This window comes from Emys orbicularis, chromosome 1 (assembly GCF_028017835.1).
Source record: "Emys orbicularis isolate rEmyOrb1 chromosome 1, rEmyOrb1.hap1, whole genome shotgun sequence".
Taxonomy (NCBI): domain Eukaryota; kingdom Metazoa; phylum Chordata; order Testudines; family Emydidae; genus Emys; species Emys orbicularis.
In genome coordinates this window covers 96,467,904-96,489,342 of record NC_088683.1, presented here as the reverse complement: position 1 = coordinate 96,489,342, position 21,439 = coordinate 96,467,904, and the positions used below count along the sequence as shown (strand labels likewise).

Sequence of the window (21,439 nt, the reverse complement as noted above, 5' to 3'; positions counted from 1 at the left end):
TCCCATCCCTGTTTTCAATATTTGACAAGTGGAACTGGGTTACTAGTTCAAGTGGGTGAAAATAAATAATGGTCAGGCCCAGCAATATTAACTGCCAATATGTTAAAAACCCATTCTTTTGTGGGAGTGTGCGTCATTAAGACAGAAACTAGAAAGCTCACCTTACTCTCTGTCGAAGAAGATAGAGAACATTCTTAAGACTGCCTAGTGTCCGGTTTTCGGGGTTCAATCTGTGACGTCCAAACTGAAAGGGAAAGGAAAGAAACAGTGTTAACAATTTATTGGGATTATTTCCTCCTAACCACAACCCTCACTACCAGACCGAGAACCCTGATGAACAGGTAAAATGCGCAGAGGCTACTAAATTCTATGGTAATTTCTAAGATTGATTATCCTATATCTATTTTCACGTCTTCCAGCTTGTGCTGTTGTCAAAAGGTTGCAATTAGTGCACAAGAGTGTAGCCAAAGCTTTTACTGCCCTGAGTTTTACTGACCTGAGTTTATACTGAACTGATATCATACCTCCAGCAATAAATCTTTGTTTGCTAGAAGTGAAATCTTATTGATTTTAAACTCCAGTTCCATTCCAATCATAAACACGGAACTACACAATGCTATTATGTTTCATTGACTCCCTGGAAAACAATTCTCATTTTCAAGCTTATTTTTTTAATTAACAGTCCTGCAAAAATCAATCTGGGATCTGAAATTCAAGCGGAGATCTTTCTGACTTGTACATCACTGAGTTAAAGATTCACCAGGACAGATTATGCCCTCCCATCTATGCAAAGCTGTTAACTTCAGTGAAATTACACAGGTGTAAGCACGGGCAGAATTTAGTGCTAGCACTGGAACTTCATTTACAACTGTATTGATGATTAAGGTTAAGATTTAATCACGGGTATTTTTAGTAAAAGTCATGGACAGGTCACCGGCAAGAAACAAAACGTCACGGCCCGTGACCTGTCCATGATTTATACCATAAATACCTCTGACTGAATCTTTTTTTTTTTTTTGAGGGGGGGGGGGGGACGACGACGACGACTGGGGGGGGAGAGCCTGCAACATCAGCTGCGAGGGGGGTTGGGGGGGACTTTACTGCTGCTCTGGCAACGGGCGGGGGGGGAGGGAGGGAAGAGAGGAGCCCCACTGCTCTGGCCACCCCGGGATCACAATGGCTGCTCCCGCTGCCACTGGGACTGCTGCTCAGGCAGTCCCCAGGGCCAGCCGCATCGGCCGCTGCTCGGGCGGTCCCGGAGCCAGCTGCTCAGGCCGTCAGAGCAACAGTTGGTATGGTTGGCTGTGAGGCCACCTGAGGGGCTGGCTGCAGAGCCACTCCAGCAGTGGCCAGTGTAGCTGTCCCCAGGGCTGCCCGAGCAGCTGGCCCCAGGTCCAGCTGCTCGGGTGGCCCTGGAGTCAGCCACACCGGCCGCTGCAGAAGTCACGGAGCTCACAGGAAGTCACGGAATCCGTGACTTCTGCGACCTCTGTAACAAACACAGAGCATTATTGATGATCCATGCTCCATGCAAACATCCAGCTAATTCTACCACACTTGGCTCTGCAGTGCTAACTACTTAGTATTAAAGTAAGCAGATATGACTTTGAATAGTTACTAAAATTTTTATCTCTGTTATAATACTACACCAATGTCAACATGTATAGTTACCCAAGCTAAAATAAAGGTATTCACATTACATGCTGCAAGATGAACTGACTGCTTCCAAGGATCAGGAGTGAGCGATTCCCTCACCACTCCAATTAGTGTACAACACTGGGCAACTGGCTAGGTGCATTATTTATGAGTTCACTTTCCTCTAATGCGTCAAATATTGGCCACCGCTGAAAGCAAGTAGTGGTCTGACTAAAAGCAAACCTTATGTATATTATTTGCTTTTTTAGTTTACCTTCAATCATTTGCTCTTTAGTATTTAGTCTTTAAAATTTATTTTCCATGGTTATGGAACCTATTTTCTATTTATATTCAGAATCCACATTTTATGCAGCCTTTAAATTCACATTTTATGCAGCACTTAAATTGTAAGGTGCCTCAAGAGTTTTTGTGGAAGACACTACACAAATGCGTTATATTGTAATTACTATTAGCTGCTTATGAGACTGCCCTATGCCTACTGAAGTTCCGGCAGGCTCCATTGGCAAGGCAACAAAAAAGCCCAAGTCTAGGCCCTTACAAATGGTGAGACCTGCCAATGACCTTCAAAATAATCAGCAAGATAAGAGAAGTCCGTCTAGCAAAGACTCGTGAATAGACAGGTCTTGGGTTGTACAGTAGTGGCCTCCAGAGGCAGAGCTGCCTTCGCCTGGAGTTAGATGGACCTATTTTCAGTGTAACAAATACTCACCCGCAAAATTGATTGTACTGTCTGCATGGGGTAGGTGATGGTGGTGGCAACTGCCTTAGCTACTGCACCAATGACGAATGCATCCAAAGAGGTAAGCTGTTCAACAGTGTAAGGAAAATATTACTTGCATGAAGAAACAGATCAGATGTTACAGTTTTATACCTATCACCATAATGTCTGAGTGCTTTCCACATAAAATCAATAGCAAAATCCCTAGTGGACTTCATGGAATTTCTGATACTTCTCCCTTTTCAGGGTCAAAACTATAAATAAACCCGCACAGTTAGAGAGAGGATTTACAACAACCTCTTGCATATCTCATATCTCCATTACTGAAACCCAGTGGGAGGAGCCACATGACTGGAATGTTTTAAAGTCACTGGATACACCCTATTTAGCAAAAAGAGCAGGTAGAAGGGAGGGGGATGGCACTCTACATGAAAGATACCATTACGAGCTTTAAAATTATTGACAATTGAGAGGAACAGGATCTGAACTGCTTATGGTTCAATGATCTGATAAATCACAAGATGAGGTACTGGTGGAGATCTGTTACAGGCCATTAAAGCAGATAAGGGAATAGGATGAGCAGATCCATAAACATCTATGTGCAATCATAGAATCATAGAAGATTAGGGTTGGAAGAGACCTCAGGAGGTCATCTAGTCCAATCCCCTGCTCAAAGCAGGACCAACACCAACTAAATCGTCCCAGCCAGGGCTTTGTCAAGCTGGGCCTTAATGTCTAGAAACACTGAGTTATCAAGGGTTATTTCCATCATGGAAACATATGTTAGAGTTCTCATGCTGCCATTAGTAAAGCATCCTTGAGTTCTAAAATTTATAGATGGTAACTTTCTAGCACAAAAAAACAGTGTGTCAAACATACAGAATTACCCCAAGTTGGTTGCACTATTAGACCTCAGTCTAAGCAATAAAGATGAACTGATCATTGACCTAAAAACTGATGATTGCTCAGATGCACGTGATCAAACACTAATTTCATTTGTTGTGTGCAAACAGAATGTAGTCCTGACCAGTAATATATACGTACTTGGTGCTTTAAAAATGAACAAATTCCTGGTGCTAAAAACAAACATGAGAAAAATCGAGTGGGAGAAAACATTTAAACATAAAAATAAAAGTGATAATGAAGAGTTAAAGAATGCTTTTTTACATGCCCAGAAAACCCACAAATCTGCAATCATATTGTGACATTCTATACTTTGTGGGAGCGTCCTGTAACCCCCATATTCCTCATTGATATATAATTGTAATCTTGCATATAAAGCATGCCATGTAAGATATCAGGGGAAAGGTTATGATCTACTGGAAGCCATTGTTCTATCTAAATATGTATATCATCAATGCATACGAAATTATAAGAATTGTGTTATATGGTTGTCATAACTATAAAGGGAAGGGTGACAGCTCTCCTGTGTACAGTGCTATGAAATCCCTCCTAGCCAGAGACTCCAAATCCTTTTACCTGTAAAGGGTTAAGAAGCTCGGGTAACCTGGCTGACACCTGACCCCAAGGACCAATAAGGGGACAAGATACTTTCAAATCTTGGGGGGGGAAAGGCTTTTGTGTGTGTCCTTTGTTTTAAGGGGTTGTTCGCTCTTGGGACTGAGAGGGACCAGACATCAATCCAGGTTCTCCCCATCTTTCTAAACAAGTCTCTCTTATTTCAAAATTGTAAGTAAAAGCCAGGCAAGGCGTCTTAGATTTACTTTGTTTTTCTCAACTTGTAAATGTACCTTTTACCAGAGTGCTTATCTTGTTTGCTATACTTTGAACCTAAGACAGAGGGGATTCCTCTGAGCTCTTTAAGTTTGATTACCCTGTAAAGTTATTTTCCATACTGATTTTGCAGAGATGATTTTTACCTTTTGCTTTAATTAAAAGCCTTCTTTTTAAGAACCTGATTGATTTCTCCTTGTTTTAAGATCCAAAGGGGGTTTGGATCTGTATTCACCAGGAGTTGGTGAAAGGAAGGAGGGGGGAAGGGTCAATTTCTCCTTGTTTAAAATCCAAGGAGTTTGGATCTGTATTCACCAGGGAATTGGTGAAAGGTTTCTCAAGGCTTCCCAGGGAGGGAATTCTTAAGATGGTGGCAGCGGACCAGAGCTAAGCTGGTAGATAAGCTTAGAAGTTTTCATGCAGGCCCCTACATTTGTACCCTAAAGTTCAAAGTAGGGATACAGCCTTGACAATGGTTTTCACTAAAATATGCTGTGGGTGTAGGAAGCGCCCAGATACTAGCTCAAAGGAGACAATGATGAGGGAAGAGGTAACCAACAGATGCTGAACAGATATCACCAGCCATTGTCCAGCAGAGGAGTTACAATTCAATGACTCACTCACAGGAGACATACCAGGGTATTGCTTCACCTTGTGACTCAGCAATGCCCACCAGACATGCCTGGACTTGTGTTCTCCAAGTACATGGACTAAGGGTATAAAACAGAACACAGGGGCCACATGCTTTGCCTTTCTCCTGCCCCCATCTATGCTGCAAGCAACAAAGACACTCAGAAGACTGGAGACTCCAACAGAAGAGACTGGCTCAGGTTTAAGGGACAAACCTGTATATTAATAGGGTTACCATATTTCCACAAGCAAAAAAGAGGACACTGGGGGGGGGGAGCCCCGCTCTAGCCCCGCCCCTGCCCCCCCATCCACTCCCTCCCACTTCCCACCCCGATTGCCCCCCTCAGAACCCCCAACCCCCCCCGCTCCTTGTCCCCTGACTGCCCCCTCCTGGGACCCCTGCCACTAACTGCCCCCTAGGACCCCACCGTTTATCTAAGCCGCCCTGCTTCTTGTCCCCTGACTGCCCCCTCCTGAGAACGCCCTACGACCCTACCTGTCCCCTGACTGCCCCGACCCTTATCCACACCCCCACCCCATATTCACACCCCCACCCCCAGACAGACCCCCGGGGACTCCCATGCCCTATCCAACTGCTCCCCGCCCCCGACAGGACCCCCAGAACTCCTGACCCATCCAACCCCCTCTGCTACCTGCCTGCCTCGACCCCTCTCCACACCCCTGCCCCGACAGCCCCCCCAGAACCCCAGACCCATCTAACCCCCCCGCTCCCTGTCCCTGACTGTCCCAACCCCTCTCCACACCCTTGCCCCCCTGACAGCCCCCCCCCCAAACTCCCGACCCATCCAACCCCCCCTCCCTGTCCCCTGAACCAGGGCCGGCTTTAAAGAGCCCAGGAATCGGGCTGCGCTCCGGCCGGGGTTGCGGGGCTTGGGGCCGGGCCAGAGGTGCTCGGCCGGCGCTGCTGGGGCCCAAGCCGGGCCGGGGGTGCTGGGGCCCGAGCCGGGCCGGGTCCGGGCGTGCTGGGGCCCAAGCCGGGCCGGGTCCGGGCCGGGGGTGCTGGGGCCCGAGCCGGGCCGGGTCCGGGCTGGGGGTGCTGGGGCCTGAGCCGGGCCGGGTCCGGGCCGGGAGTGCTGGGGCCCGAGCCGGGCCGGTGCTGCTGGGGCCCGAGCTGGGCCGGGTCCGGGCTGGGGGTGCTGGGGCCCGAGCCGGGCCGGGTCCGGGCTGGGGCCCGAGCCGGGCCGGCGCTGCTGGGGCCCAAGCCGGGCCGGGTCCGGGCTGGGGGTGCTGGGGCCCGAGCTGGGCTGGAGCCGCTGGGGCAGCTGGGCGCCGCTCGGGCCGGAGGGAGCCGCTCGGCCAGGGCTGCGCCTCCCCGGAGCTTGCCTCCTTGCGCCCCTCCGCTCCAGCTTACCTGCTGCTGCCTCCCGCTTGCCCCTGCTTTTTTTCACACTTCCCGCGAAGATCTGATTCGTGGGAAGCAGGGGAGGGGGAGGAGCAGGGGGCGGAGCGTTCGGGGAGGGGAGGAGGGGGAAGACAGCTGCGGGCCGGACAGCGTGGTAAGGCTGCAGGGGATGGGGGGAGCCGGGAAGGGGCTTTGGGTGCCCAGCGGCGCTTGGCCGACGCTTTTCTATCTATAAATAGCCGACCGGGGGGAAATCCCGGACATTTTTAGATTTTTTTAAAATCCCCCCCGGACGGCTATTTATAGACCGAAAAGCCGGACATGTCCGGGGAAATCCGGACGTATGGTAGCCCTAATATTAAGGACTGCAATATCCAGTGGGGTCAAAAAAACTCCTTAATCTAGATGTTGCCCAGTCTAATAAGGTTGAGAGTTTAGACTGTGTGCTTATATTTTCTTTTGTTTTGGTAACTAACTCTGACTTTTTGCCTATCACTTAATATCACTTAAAATCTATCCTTTGTAGTCAATACATTTGTTTAGCTGTTTATCTTTACCCGTGAGTTTGCCTGAAGTGTGTGGTAAATCTGCTCAGGTTTGCAAAGGCTAGTGTATATCCACTTTCCATTGATGAAGTGGTGAACCAATTAATAAATTTGCACTGCTCATCTTTAGCAGTGCAAGACGGTATATTCCTGAGGTACAAGGCTGGGAGCTGGGGGGATTTGGCTGGTGCCTTTCTTTGTGTGATTCATGAGTGGCTCTAGGAGCACTCATGCAATCTAGCTGGGTGTGGGGCTGCATATGCGGTTGTGCTGAGTGATAATGGTGCCTGGAGGCACTAGCAAAGCATTTATCACTAGCAAAACATTGTGAGTGACAGCCCAGGCTGGAGAGTTAAGGGGGCACAGCGGTCCCATAGTTCCAGGCTGCATCCCGGGAATCCCGTTACACACATAAGAAGGCTTCTTGTGTGAAAAGAAATCCTAGTTAAAAGAGGAAATGAAAGTATCAATTAAAATAAAAAAGAATACATATAACAAATGAAAAAATAGGAAAGTGGATAGCAATGAGTATAAATCAGCAGTTAGGAAATGCAGACAGTTGACAAAGGAAAATAAAGGTATAAAAAAATAAAAAAATTACTATGGCCAGTAGGATTAAGGACAATAAGGAATTCTTTAAATATATCAGGAACAAATGAAATCCTAACAATGGTATAGATCCAACAGTAGATAAGGATGGTAAAATTGTCAATAGCAATGCAGAAAAGGCAGAAATAGTCAATAAATATTTCTGTTCTGTATTTGGAATAAAGCAGCCTGACGTATTCATATCTTACAGAGATAAGGAAATACTTTCTATTCCATCAATACCTATGGCAAATATTAAAGCGCAACTATTAAAGTTAAGCATTTTCAAACTAGAAGGACCAGATAATTTGCATCCAGGGGTATTAAAAGAATTGGACCGAGGAGCGCTCTGAACCACTGATGTTGATTTTTAACAAATCTTGGAATACTGGGGAAGCTCCAGAGAACTCTGAAAAAAGGAAATGTTTTGTCAATATTTAAAAAAGAGTAAATGTGATGACCCAGGTATAGGCTGATTAGTCTGACATCACTCCCAGGCAAAACCATGGGAAGGTTGATATGGATACGATCTGTAGATAATTTAAAAAAGGAAGCAAAGTGAATGCCAATCAACAGGGTTTTATGGAAAATAGGTCTTGTCAAACAAATTTGGTACTGTTTTTGAATAACTTACAAGTTTGGTTGATAAAGATAATTGTGTTGACATAATATACTTGGACTTCTGTAAGGCACTGATTTAGTCCTGGATGACATTCTGATAAAAAATAAGCTCTATACAAAAATCAATGTAGTCTATATTAAATGAATTAAATAGGTCATAAAAAGTAATTGCAAATGGGGAATCCTCCACCTCGGGGGATTTCTAGTGGGGCCTTGGTGGAATCTGTTCTTGGTTCAATGCTATTCAATATCTTTGTCAATGATCTGGAAGGAAATATAAAATCAATTCTGGTAAAATTTGCAGATTACACAAAATTGGTGGAGTAGTAAATAATGATGGAAATAGGTGAGTCATGCAGATGAGTCTGGATTGCTTAGTAAGATGGGCTCGTTTGAACAACATGCATTTGGCTATATTAAAATGCAAGGTTGCAGTGTTGTAGCCATGTTGGTGCCAAGATATGAAATAGACAAAGTTGGTGAAATATTATCTTTTATTGGACCAATGTCTGTTGGTGAAACAGACAAGTTTTTGGGCTTCACATTTGATGTGCCAGGAACAACTACGTTGGTGAAACCATATAATCACTATGCTGTTGAATGAACTCACATAGAAACATGATAACAGCCAAAAAAACCCTATCACCTATGGGCAAACACTTTTCACAAAGCGATCACTCTGTATCTAACCTATCAGTCCTCATCCTCAAAGGAAACCTGCACAACACCTTCAAAAGCCAAGCACAGGAATTTAAATGTATAACTCTGCTAGACACTAAAACTCATGGTTTCAGCAGAGGCTAGTTTTATGGTTCATTATAACAGTTTGTAATCTACTAACTCTCCTCTGTCCTATGACTGCAGAGGTGTTAATTGCCCACTTCGTTTTAAGTGGTTTCTTGCAACATGTGTAAACCTCTTATACTTCATCTGTCCCATCTTGTATTTATTTATGACATGGCTATCTATTCCACACCTGAAGAAGAGCTCTGGGAAGCTTAAACATTTGTCTCTTTCACCAACAGAACTTAGTCCAATAAAAGATATTATCTCATCCACCTTGTTGCTCCTAAAATGCAAGGACAGATATCTAAGAACAACAAATGTAGGTTGCACTTACAAGATGCGAGACAGTATCCTGGAATGCAGTGACAGTGAAAAGGACTTAGGTGTAATTGTAGATAACCAAATGAACAGTGCAATGTTGTCACTAAGAGGGCAAATACAATCCTTGGATGCATAAGTAGGGGAATATCAAGTAGGAGTAGAAAGGTGGCATCATACACAGCATTGGTGAGACCATTCCTGGAATACTCTGTCCACTTCTGGTGTCCACACTTCAAAAAGGATGTTGAAAAATTGAAAAGGGTTCAGAAAAAAGCTACAAGAATGATTTGAGGTCTTGAATATATGCCTCATAGTAAGCTTTAAGAAGCTCAATATATTTAATTTATCCAAGAGAAGGGTATGACAGATATGGCAATTTCCAGTGATATCCTGGACAAACCATATTGAAAAAAGCTAAACCTTATTAAATTAAGTTTAAGTATCTTAGGTGTTCATTGTATTAATAATACAAATGTTTATGTAATGTTGTGGAATTGTATTAACATCTCTGGAGGGAGAGACATGACTAATGTAGACCCTAGAGCTTCAAATGTCAGATAAGTGAACTTTTAAAATTAAGTGGGTTTCCCAGGAAATTTCTGGGGAAGATGAATACATAAGAACAGAAGAATGACCATAACTCAGACTAATGATCCATCTACCCCAGTATCCTGTCTCTCTCAGTGGCCAGTGCCAGATGCTTCTAGCAAGTTGGAGGTTTAGGGACACCTGGAGCATGGGGTTATACCCCTGATCATCTTGGCTAATAGCCATTGATGGACCTATCCTCCATGAATTTACTAATCCTTTTTTTAAACCCAATGATATTTTTGGTGTTCAAAACATCCCATGGCAAGGAATTCCACAGATTGACTGTGCTTTGTGTGAAAAAATACAGTACTTCCTTTTGTTTGTTTTAAACCTGCTGCCTATTAATTTAATTGTGTGACCCCCTAAGTTCTTGTGTCATGTGAAGAGATAGGTAACACTTCCCTACTCACTTTCTCCACACCCTTCATGATTTTATAGACCTCTATCATGTCCTCTCTTAGTCATCTCTTTTCCAAGATGAAAAGTCACACTCTTTAATCTCTCCTCATATGGAAGCTGTTCCATACCCTTAATCATTTTTGTTGCCCATTTCTATACTTTTTCCAATTCTAATATACCTTTTTGAGATGGGATGAAAACTGCACACAATATTCAGTGTGGGTGTACCATGGATTTGTACAGTGGCATTATGATATTTTCTGTTTTATTATCTATCCCTCTCCTAATGGTTCCTAACATTCTGTTAGCTTTTTTTGACCACCGCTGCGTATTGAGTGAATGTTTCCAGAGAACTATCCACAATGACGCCGAGATCTCTTTCAGGAGTGATAACAGCTAATATAGACACCATCATTTTTAGGTATAGTTGGGAGTATGTTTTCCAATGTGCATTACAGTAACTCCTCACTTAAAGTCGTCCCGGTTAACGTTGTTTCGTTGTTACGTTGCTGATGAATTAGGGAACATGCTCGTTTAAAGTTGTGCAATGCTCCCTTCTAACGTTGTTTGGCAGCCGCCTGCTTTGTCCACTGCTTGCAGGAAGAGCAGCCTGTTGCAGCTAGCTGGTGGGGGCTTGGAACCAGGGTGGACCGGCAGCCTCCTATCAGCTCCCCGCTCCCCTAAGTTCCCTGTGCAGCAGCTGCCAGCAGGCTAGCAATTGCAGCTATCCCTCCCCCCACTGCCATGTGCTGCTCCTGCCCTCTGCCTTGGAGCTGCTCCCTGTGTGTGGGGGGGGGGAAGGAGGGGGTTAATGTCAGGGTGTCCCCCTCCCCCCTGCTCCTACACCCCGCTTACCCCTTCTCCTCCATATAGAGCAGGGTGGGGACACAAGAGAGAGAGACAGAGAGAGCCTGGAGCAGCAGCTGCTGTCTCAACTTCCTGATCCACTTAAAGACAATGCACTTAAGAGTGAGTCAGCTTACTTAAAAGGGCAGTGTGCATTTCTCTCTCTCTCCCACACACAAGGTGTGTGTCTGTCACTGTCTGCTATGCTATCTTCCCTCCCTCGTGTTCCTGCTGCCTTGTAGAGTGTGAGGCTACATTAACAACAATGTGTTAACCCTTGAGGGCTCAGCCCAGTGCTAGTTCATCAGGGGTTCTCAAATTGGGGGTCGGGACCCCTCAGGGGGTCACAAGGTTATTACATGGGGGGTCGTGAGCTGTCAGCCTCCACCCCAAACCCTGCTTTGCCTCCAGCATTTAAAATAGTGTTAAATATATAAAAAAGTATTTTTAATTTATATGGGGGGGTCGCACTCAGAGGCTTGCTATGTGAAAGGGGTCACCAGTACAAAAGTTTGAGAACCACTGATTTAGCAGCAAGGCATTCCTTGGGAAATATCCCTCCCTCTTCCACCCTCTAACTTCACCACCTCAACCAAGCATCACAATCATCATAGCTGTGAACAGTATTAAACTGTTTGTTTAAAACGTATACTGTGTGTATATCTATATAATATATAGTTTTTTGTCTGGTGAAAAAAATTTCCCTGGAACCTAACCCTCCCATTTACATTAATTCTTATGGGGAAATGGATTCGCTTAACATCGTTTCACTTAAAGTCGCATTTTTCAGGAACGTTAAGTGAGGAGTTACTGTACTTTGCACTTAACACTGAATTTCATCTGCTATTTTGTCATCTAGTCAAGAGAGATCCCTTTGTAAGTCCTCACAGTCAGTTTTGGACTTAAGTACCTTGAGTAATTTCATAGTCTGCAAATTTTGACACTTCACTGTTTACCCCTTTTTCCAGATAATTTATGAATGTTGAACAGCAAAGGTCCCAGTACAGATCCTTTGGGGACTGCAGTCCATTGGGGGGAATGGCCCCTCCCCCTCTGGGTCTGTGGGTGGCCAATTTGCCTCACTACGTCTCTGGGAGGTCGCCTGGAGTGGGGAATCAGCGGGACGACGGGAGACGTGAGCATGGGTCTGTGATCAGGGCTGAACGACAAACACGGTTACAGAGCCCAGCCCCTGGTCAGGGCGGGGCAACAAAGAGTCTGAGAGCTCCGGCCTGTACTCAGGCTGAGCTGCAAAACAGTCGGGCCTCCTAACTCTAGCGGAGGGCTGACAAGCGCAGGCTTCTTGCCTAAGAGAGGGGGAGACTGCCACTCACGGATTGGGGTGGCAGGGGGGACGCAGGCCCACCTACTCCACTGTGTCCCGGTCCAGGGCCCTAGCAGCGGCAGCGTGGTCTGCCACTGGGTCAGCAGAGATCCTGACCACAACACGGTGACTCACTCGCTGGCAGCGTTGCAGCCAGACAGGGGTCAGCTACCCCTGGGCCACTTCCTAACTCCCCCTCAGGACACACCTGGCTCTGTAGAGGGTCATCCAGGAAGAGGGCCTCTGTCAGGGCTTGGAGCTCCTCCATGTTCGGGTCTGTAAATGTCCCTGGCTAGTCCTCAGCTTCCTCGGGGTCTGTGGCAGCCTCCCAGCTCGGGAGCTTGCAGGAGGCATCTGGCTCCTCCGGTGGCTGGGCCCCAACTGAGTGATCCAGCCCGCCTTTTGTACTTCCTGTCCTGCCCCCTGAACTTCCGGCGGGAGGGTTGAGCATGGAGTGGCTCCGCCCACCAGGGTTCAAAGTGAGGGGCCCCTCCCCCTCCGGGTCTGTGAGCAGCCAATCCGCCTCACTACAGGGACCCTGCTATTTACCCCACTCTGTTGTAAAAACTGACCATTTCTTCCTACCCTTTGTTTCCTATCTTTTAACCAGTACTGAACCATGAGAGGACCTTCCCTCTTAGTCCATGACTGCTTACTTTGCTTAAGAGCCTTTGGTGTGGGACCTGTCAAAGACTTTCTGAAAGTCCAAGTACACTATATCAACTGGATCACTTTTGTCCACATGCTTGCTGACTCCCTCAAAGAATTCTCACAGATTGGTGAGACATGATTTTTCCCTTTACAAAAGCCATGTTGACTATTCCGCAACATATCATGTTCATATATGTGTCTTGACAATTCTGTTTTTTACTATAGTTTCATCCAATCTGCCAGATACTTACTGGCCTGTAATTGCCAGGATAATCTCTTGAGCCTTTTTTAAAAATAGGTATTACATTATTTACCTTCCAGTCATCTGGTACACAGGCTGATTTAGCAATAGGTTACATACCAGAGTTAGTAGTTCTGCAATTTCATATTTGAGTTCTTTCAGAGCTTTTAGGTGAATACCATCTGGTCCTGGTGACCTATTACTGTTTATCAATTTGTTCGGAAACCACCTCTACTGACACCTCAATATAGGACAGTTTCCTCAGATCTGTCACCTAAAAAGAATGGCTCAGGTGTGTGGATCTCCCCCACATCCTCTGCAGTGAAGATCTATGCAAAGATTCATTTAGTTTCTCCACAATGGCCTTCTCTTCCTTGAGTGCTCCTTTAGCACGTCATCTGAAAGTCCCCAACTATGGGACAGTTTCCCTCCGCTCTAGCCTGAAGCTCTCCTTATCTGAGACTTTCATCCTCCATCATCCAGCACAGAGGCTGTCAAACTGGGGTGAGACCGCTCTATTGTGTCCCTGAAAGTCTCCTCTATGTGCCTCTCTGTCTCCCTTAGCTCCTCAAGTTCAGTCACTTTGGCCTTAAGAGTCTGTTTTATATAGTGTGTGTGTGTATATATGTATATACACACACAGACACACTATATTTGCATATACACACACAGATTATGCAAGAACTCATCCTTTTGAAGTTTCACCATGAGGAAGGACCATCTGCTGATTACCTGTTACTTGAGGACAATATCAGAGGCCCAAACTTTACAAAGGAATGATTCACAGATTCATGGGGATTCTTGTTCTGAACTAACAGCTGTTATGAACACATCACCACAGAACCCCCCTGGTGAGATGTGAAGCATTGATCACTTGCCAGAGCCCTTGTTGGAAATGAGGTTCTCTCTGGTAAGCTTATTAGCAACGTATGTTCTTCTATTGTTTTTAATTTGTTTTCTCTATAATGCTTTCACCTTAAGAATAAATATGCTTGCTTAGGACAAGGTGTGTAGTACACTATGACTATGGGCAATTCTGCTGCTTATAGCGTCTGGCGAGAAAGCAAAGCAGGCTTGCTTAGAAAGTCTGACTTGCTGGGAAACCCAAACTGTAGGCAGGGAATTGGGCAACCTGCAAAATCCCTGGTCAGGAGGGAGAGAGACATGGGTCTCCACCCAAGAGAGGTGATGGCTGGGGAGCCGGGATCCTAATAGAGGGTGCCCTTCATGAACCACAGAGGGGGAATACACAAAGTATTCCTGTGACACAAAGTAAGAGGTGACTTGATTATGGTCTACAAGTACCCACATAAGGAAAAGATTTCTGACAATAGAACTTAAATCTAGCAGAGAAAGGCATACTAAGATCAATAGTTGGAAGCTAAAGCAAGACAAATTCAGACTAGAAATAAGTATTAATTTAATTTTTTTTTAAACTGAGGGGAATGAATTACTGGAACAACTTCCTTAGGGATGCAGTTGATTCGCCGTCATTTGAAATCAGGAATGACGCTCTCTCTAAAAGATAAACTATAACTCAAACAGAAGTTATGGGCTTCATCAAGAAGCTAGTAGTTGAGGTTGTATGGTCTGTGATATACAGGAGGTTACACTAGATCAGGATTTCTCAAACGTCATTGCACCCTGACCCCCTTCTGACAACAAAAATTACTACACGACCCCGGGAGGGGGGACTGAAGCCTGAGCCCCACAACCCCAGGCTGGGGGACCAAGGCAAAAGCCCAAGACCTGCCATCCTGGGGGGCGCTGAAGCTTGAGGGCTTCAGCCCTTGGGGATAGGATGTGGCTCAGATTTTGGTTTCAGCCCTGAGCCCCAGCAAGTCTAACGCCAGCACTGGCGACCCCATTAAAACAGGGTCGCGACCCACTCTGAGGTCCTGACCCACAGTTGGAGAACCGCTGCACTAGATAATCATAACAGTTTCTTCTGATCTCAAAAATCTATTACTCTCACCTGCAGTCGTGTCTTCAAAAGCTTTCGTTTAAACCCTTCATAGAACATGAACTGTATGGCAGGATTGAAGACCAGCAGCAAGGAGGGAAAAGTACCATTCCACAAAGCCAAGACTCCTTCATCCCGTATTATCTGATGAAAGGCATCTGATGTGGAAAGTGGAGCGAAGCAACAGGAATACTTAACATACAGAGTGACATTCTGATTGCAAAGGGTATGATTAATTCTACATTTTGAATATCATCCTCCACTGTGTACGGGTCATCTCAGCAGCCTGGACCCACTGCTCCCTGTGATACACTTCTTCTTTTGCCTTTTAAACTAATGAACAGTCAGCAGCACTGGGTCATGATCATAAGGTCACTCTCTGGAGTTCTCAGGCAGCAAGAACCCCCCCACTCCCCTCCGGAATCATGGGATGTATATCCTCCCTCCACCAACAGAACATTTACTATGTAGGAGCTATACAGGAATAGAGCACTGAGGCCTATTTCAAAAAATGGAGACAGTTTGGAGGACTGGATAGCTCAGGAGATTAACGATGGTAAATAAAGTCTCATATTTCTAGACTGACAGTTCAAACTTTAGTCCAGTTCAGTGATGACTGGAAGCCACTGTTACCTCATTGGCTAGTCAATAACCTACATGAAATCAGTTTGTGGGCCTAGCAGAATAAGTGTCCACAACCCTAACAGCTACAACCAGAACTGGCAAAAGTTGGCTTCCTTGCCAGTTTCTACAAAAAAGTTCAAGAACTGAATGGGTCAGGAAGACTGTACAATCCTCCTCCCTTAGGTGGGGCCCTCTTCAGGATCAACGATGGGCACCGTGCACACATACAAGGAGGGTGGGAGACTTATGCTACTGTGGATAAGGGTCTTTGGTCTTCAGAGCCATCAATCCAATCTTTTTCACAAACATGAAATTCACTGAGAAAAATGACTTCACCAGGTGCTTACCCACAATGCCCTTGTAGTTGGTTGGTACAATATCTTCATTTCTAAACTTTGCTCCCTGCAGTTTCAGTCGTGTGTTAACGACCCAGAGTGGAGTGGTCAAGAGTACGTTCACGACACCTAATACAAAAGCACCCCACGAGGAGAAGAAAATAAATCTTAACAAAAGTAAAACAGAAACAATGGGTATGTCTTTCTACATTTTTTCCTTCTTTAATTTCAATGTACAAACTAATTCAGTAGTAATTCACATAGTATAGAAAACTACATAGCAGGAATTTTAAAAAAGATCAACACACAGCAAAGGTAACTACATAACTTCTAACTAAAATTATTTCTGTAGTTTCTCCAATGAGGCCAAAGAGGTCAAAACAATGGGTTTTTCAACAACTAATTAAAGGTTCCTTAGGTCAAGCAAATTCCAAGACAGTCTTCAATGGGGTTACTTCAGGGATGAATTTGGCCCAACATGTTGAAAAGCATATCTATTAGTCACCATCCAGCTAGACTCAGTTATAAGAGAAGTCATGTTGTTTACAGCTTTGGGAATTTTTAGAAACCTGACAAGTTTTGTTAAAACTCTTCCAATCTAGTTTTGTTGCCTGCAAAGGAAGACCTCTCATCCGTTAGATATCTGCTGGAAGTTCTACTCCACATGATTCAATGATGGTGGTAAAAGCTACTGATTCAACACCTAGTTAAAGAAGATTCAGTTATTCAAAATACTGCAAAATTGCAAAAATCTTCTTTAACAAAGAACTCTAATATCAGTAGGAAATCTACTCCCACTTTGATCTGTCCTGGAAGATAATGGCATCTAAGTACCATGGTAATGGGTACATTACATAGAGAAAATGGCTCAATATCGGATTTTTTTTTTTGTCCGAGCGTTCAACAGAAATCATTTTATAATTGTGTGTGTATATATACACCCACCCCACGCACACAGAGAATGTGGGGTGGTAGAAGACCTAGAATAAATATGCATGACAAATAAAGAGAGCCATAATATGAAGCGGTTCTCTATAAGATACAAAATACAAAACACCCAGGCAACATGACCTCCAATGGGCTTCATAAAGCAAGGAGGTCATTATGTAATTTGGTTAAAAATCTGAGTTTCACAGAATCTCATGTTATGACACACTATGTCATCATGCCTTATAGGTTCCATTACCTGCAACAAACCCCAGGACCAAATCTTTTCCTGTGGTTGAATGTTGGCCTTTGACCCAGAGAGCTCTGAGACTGTTAAATGTATAAAAATAGACAAAATTGGAGCAGCAGAGGCTGGAAATAACAGGGAACCACCCTCGATACGGTGCCAGGCTGAGGAGAAAAAACAACAGGCAAAGTAAGGGTCAGAAAACTACCATTATAAATTTAAAGCATCTGGGATCTGACCCAAAGCTCACTGAAGTCAATGTGAATTTTTCCAGTGGTTTCAACAGACTTTGGATCAGGCCTCCAAAGAGAAAAAACATACTGGAAGCCATTGGTTAAACAGATCCACAGAGAACAGAGTTGTGGACCCAAGAAGGAGTTATACAGTGGCTTTCATCCACAAGGATCCCAAAGTGTTTTGCAAATCCATCAATAGAGGAATTTTTTATATGCTACTGAAATACTGTACCTTTGGGATAGAAAACAACATCTACTCTTTGCCAGGGACAGCACACATTTTTTAAAAATTGCGTTTATTTAATTTTCTTTGTATGTTTGTGGGAAGATTCACACAGCTGGCACTATATATAATACCATTATATTGAGACAATTTCCAACCAGTAACAATCACACTGACTCAATATAATTCTTAACTCTATTACTGGTTAAAATAAAGCACTCAATTCTTTGCTTATACTGATAACACTCATGAGTAATTCCACTGAAATAAGTGGAGTTACAAAGGCTGGTATAAGTGAAAAGAGAAACAGACTCGGGAAATCTATAGTCGGTGTATCTTCAAATTGTACGTATCAACATTCCCCCGTTTAGTTGGGAAAGTACGAAGAGTTAAGTTTCTAAAGTTACAGGCTTCCATGATTAACTATCAGTAGTACAGTTACTGGTGGGGAGAAAGAGAAGACGGAGAAGGAAAAACCAACTCTTGCATGTTTCTGGTCCCCTCTATCTCAGGAAAAATATATATACACCTTATATGAACCATATACTCTATTTAAAAACAAAATAAACCCCCAAAGTCTTCATAAAAATCAGAGATACTTCCGATGATCTGATTACAAATATTTTTTCAGAAGAAACCTCCAGAAGTGCAAAATAGCAAACATCGAAGATAAGAAAAATCAGTTTATTTTAGTGGCTCAAGTTACCAGTACCCTCAATCCAAACCTGTTCTGGTGATAAGAGTAAAGTCCAAGTTACTGTTCTGAATTTTATCCAGGTGTTGAACTTGTCTCATCTAGTTCACATCAGCAAGATGAACTAGACCACACCAGCAGAAAACTGTTTTCAATGTCATTTGAGAAAGGTGGGAGTGAGAGGAAATGGATAAAGCAGTTTTTGACACGTTAAGAACAGTGTTTTCCTGGTGCAGACAAAGGCCTAAGAAGAAAACTTGTGTTAGCGAAACCGGTTTTTAAAAAACAAATTCCACTACCACAAATATTTGTATAGCGTGAGAGGAGCCTTTGCCAACTAACACCCACAGTATGCTTGGGATCTTGCACCTTTTATTGTTTTTCCAGTTGTCCCACCCATTTCTCCAAAACTAGCTTTATCTAGGGCTCTTAAGTGTCTTGAGGGAAATCAATAAGTTTCCCATTGCCAGGAAAAAAACAGTTACGTACCTGTTTGGTAACTGTTGTTCTTCAATATGTGAAGCACATAGCCATTACACTTCAGGTGGTGCATGCCAGTGTCGGAGATTTTTTTCTCCCATAGCAGTACCCATTAGGGCAGTATACGTGCCCTCCATATGCTTGTGGTGCCAGCTAAGGGTATAAGGGGCAGAGCCCATCCCAAATTCCTACACGCCAGCAGCCCATATTTTTGACTCCGATGTAAGAGGGAAGGAGGCTGGGTCATGGAATGGACACATGCAATTTATCTTGAAGAACAAGTTACAGAACAGGTATATAATTTTTTTTCTTCAAGTGTTTGCACATGTCCATTCCAGGTGACTCACAAACAGTATGAGATCAAGGAGGGTATCGGAGTCTAGCTGAACAAGGACTGCAACACAACTCTCACAAATCTAGCATCATCTTTTGAGGCTTGGGAGACAGCATAATGACTAGTGAAGATATGAACAGATGACCTAGTTGCAGCCTTGCAAATGTCACTGTTGGTTAAGAAAGCAGCTGATGCTGCTTGCAGTGTGCTGAAACTCTCTCAGGTGTAGAAAACTTAGTGATATCATAGCACAGTAGAATACAGGAAGAAATCCAGGAGGAAACTCTCCGAGGAGAAATGAGTTGACCCTTCATCTGTCAGCAAAGGAGATGAATAATTGACGGGACACTCTAAACTGCTTAGTCCTGTCCAGATAAACTAATGCCCTGCGGATGTCCAAAGTATGGAGTTTTTCCTCATCTTTATGAGAGTGAGGCTTTGGAAAAAAGGTTGGTAAGTATATAGACTGATTTAGGTGAAAATCTGACACCACTTTAGTTAGAAATGTAGGGTGTGAATGTAACCAGACCTTACATGTATAGAACACCATATGGGAGATGGAGGATCAGCAACTAAAGCCTGAAATTCTGTTGTGCTACTAGCCAAAGTAATAGCCACCAGGAACACTACCTTCATTGAGAGATGAGAAAAAGAGCAACTAGTCATAGGCTTAAAAGGGGGAGGGGAGGTCCCATTAAAGCTGACAAAATCAATTTTAGATCCTATGATGGTGTGGGATCTCTTACAGATGGGAAGACCCTGTCCAACCCTTTCAAGAATCTAACAGTAGTAAGGTTAGAAAAAACAGATCTTCCTTCTATAGGAGAATGGAATACGGAAACAGCCACCAAGTGAACTCTCAGGGAACCGACAGAGTTATTTTCTGTTAGGTGAAGCAGATAATCCAGAAGAAAATATATGGAAGCCTGCAAGGGAGGGATGCCCTTCTGTTGGACCACACAGAGAATCTTCTCCATTTCATGAGCAGGGTCCTGTGAAAATTCCAATTTCATGAACTGTGCAGAAAATGCTAAATTAGTCCAATATCACTATTTTCCCAACAGCAGAGAGGTAGAAGTGGGCATTCATGCAAGCCAGTCTTGTGATTGGTATGGCTTGTAGTGTGTTCTGGGTAGTAGCTGCACTGGCTACTGTATGTCACATAAACCAGCTCCTGAGTCCCTCCCACAAACTATTGTTCTGACATGATGATGCTGCCGCATGTTAGGAGCCGCACAGAGCACAAGACTGGTGCACATGGATGCTCGTTTCCAACTCCCTGCTGTTGGAAAAAATCACAGCAGTTTGGAGGGGACTTGGCAGTCATGCATATGCCACAAAATTCTATATTTTACCATTACACTGCCATGAATTTAAAAAAAAAAGCCATGATTTTCTCAGGGCCTATTCATGAGGTAAGTGCATTTGGTGGATGGCTTTCTGCTATTTAAAAGCATGTTTTGAATTTAAAGGAACACTCCATTTCCTGGGGAGTTAACCAAGGAGCATCCTTATAGATCTACTAATTGTCAGGAACCAGGGAGGACAAGTCAGAGACAGTGGCTTCATTAGGAGAAGGTGAGAAAGTGTTCAGTGAGGACATCGCAGTATCAACCTGTTCTGATGCCTGCTGAACCTCCTTACCACATGGCCCAGACACTGGAGATTTAAGTTCCACCATTTACCGGGTACTGGGATTGGAAATAGATAGAGTGCCTGGACAGAGACTTAGTAGTAGCAGGTGCAGGAGATGAGGACCTAGTGTCTGGAGGGACACCCTGAGGATTCCAAAAAAGCCATTACTGGATCTGATATGGTATCAGAGACCAACCCCAAAGCATCCTATACCTGGACCTGGTCCAGTGAGAATGCCAGTGCCAAGACCTCAACTAGCAGAAAGGGAAATCTGAGACCTCCTGTAATGTATGATCCCACCTTCGACTCCAGGGAGGAGTAAGTATAATCAGAAAGCCAAGGTGGTGCAGTACCAGGCAATGCAGCAGGACATTGGGACCAGGAAGGACAAGAAGTAGATGGTAACAGGGGAAGCATTAGCAGCTTTCTTGCTGATGGTACTGTTTGTCTTCGCTGCTAAACAGCACAGCTTTTGGCTACCATCAGTATCGATTGGAAGGCAGAAGCTTGCTGTGAATTGGGGAGCAGAGAGGGATAGGAGGGGAAGCAAGGGGAGTTACTAAGACTCAGAGGGAGGGAGTAGCCAGCTCCAGGATGGGATGGGGCATCCCAGCAATTCCTATACCAGTTCCTCAGTGGCTGGCACACACACACCTGCTCTCCCTGGACTGGGTATCTCTATCAGCAATGGCTGGACGGTCAGACTGGGCTGGACTAGGGACTCACG

General features: G+C 44.5%; 1 protein-coding gene across 1 annotated transcript in view; it reads right to left on the bottom strand.

Annotated features, from left to right (window-relative positions):
* Positions 1-21,439, bottom strand: part of SLC25A17 (solute carrier family 25 member 17) — a 51,863-nt gene that overhangs the window by 1,212 nt on the left and 29,212 nt on the right. Inside the window, exons 4-8 of the mRNA XM_065406586.1 lie at positions 17,123-17,274; positions 15,949-16,065; positions 14,990-15,135; positions 2,366-2,461; positions 162-244 (exon numbers count right to left, since the gene is read on the bottom strand). Coding sequence (XP_065262658.1) covers positions 162-244; positions 2,366-2,461; positions 14,990-15,135; positions 15,949-16,065; positions 17,123-17,274 — 594 coding nt within the window. The remainder of the gene's footprint in view (positions 1-161; positions 245-2,365; positions 2,462-14,989; positions 15,136-15,948; positions 16,066-17,122; positions 17,275-21,439) is intronic.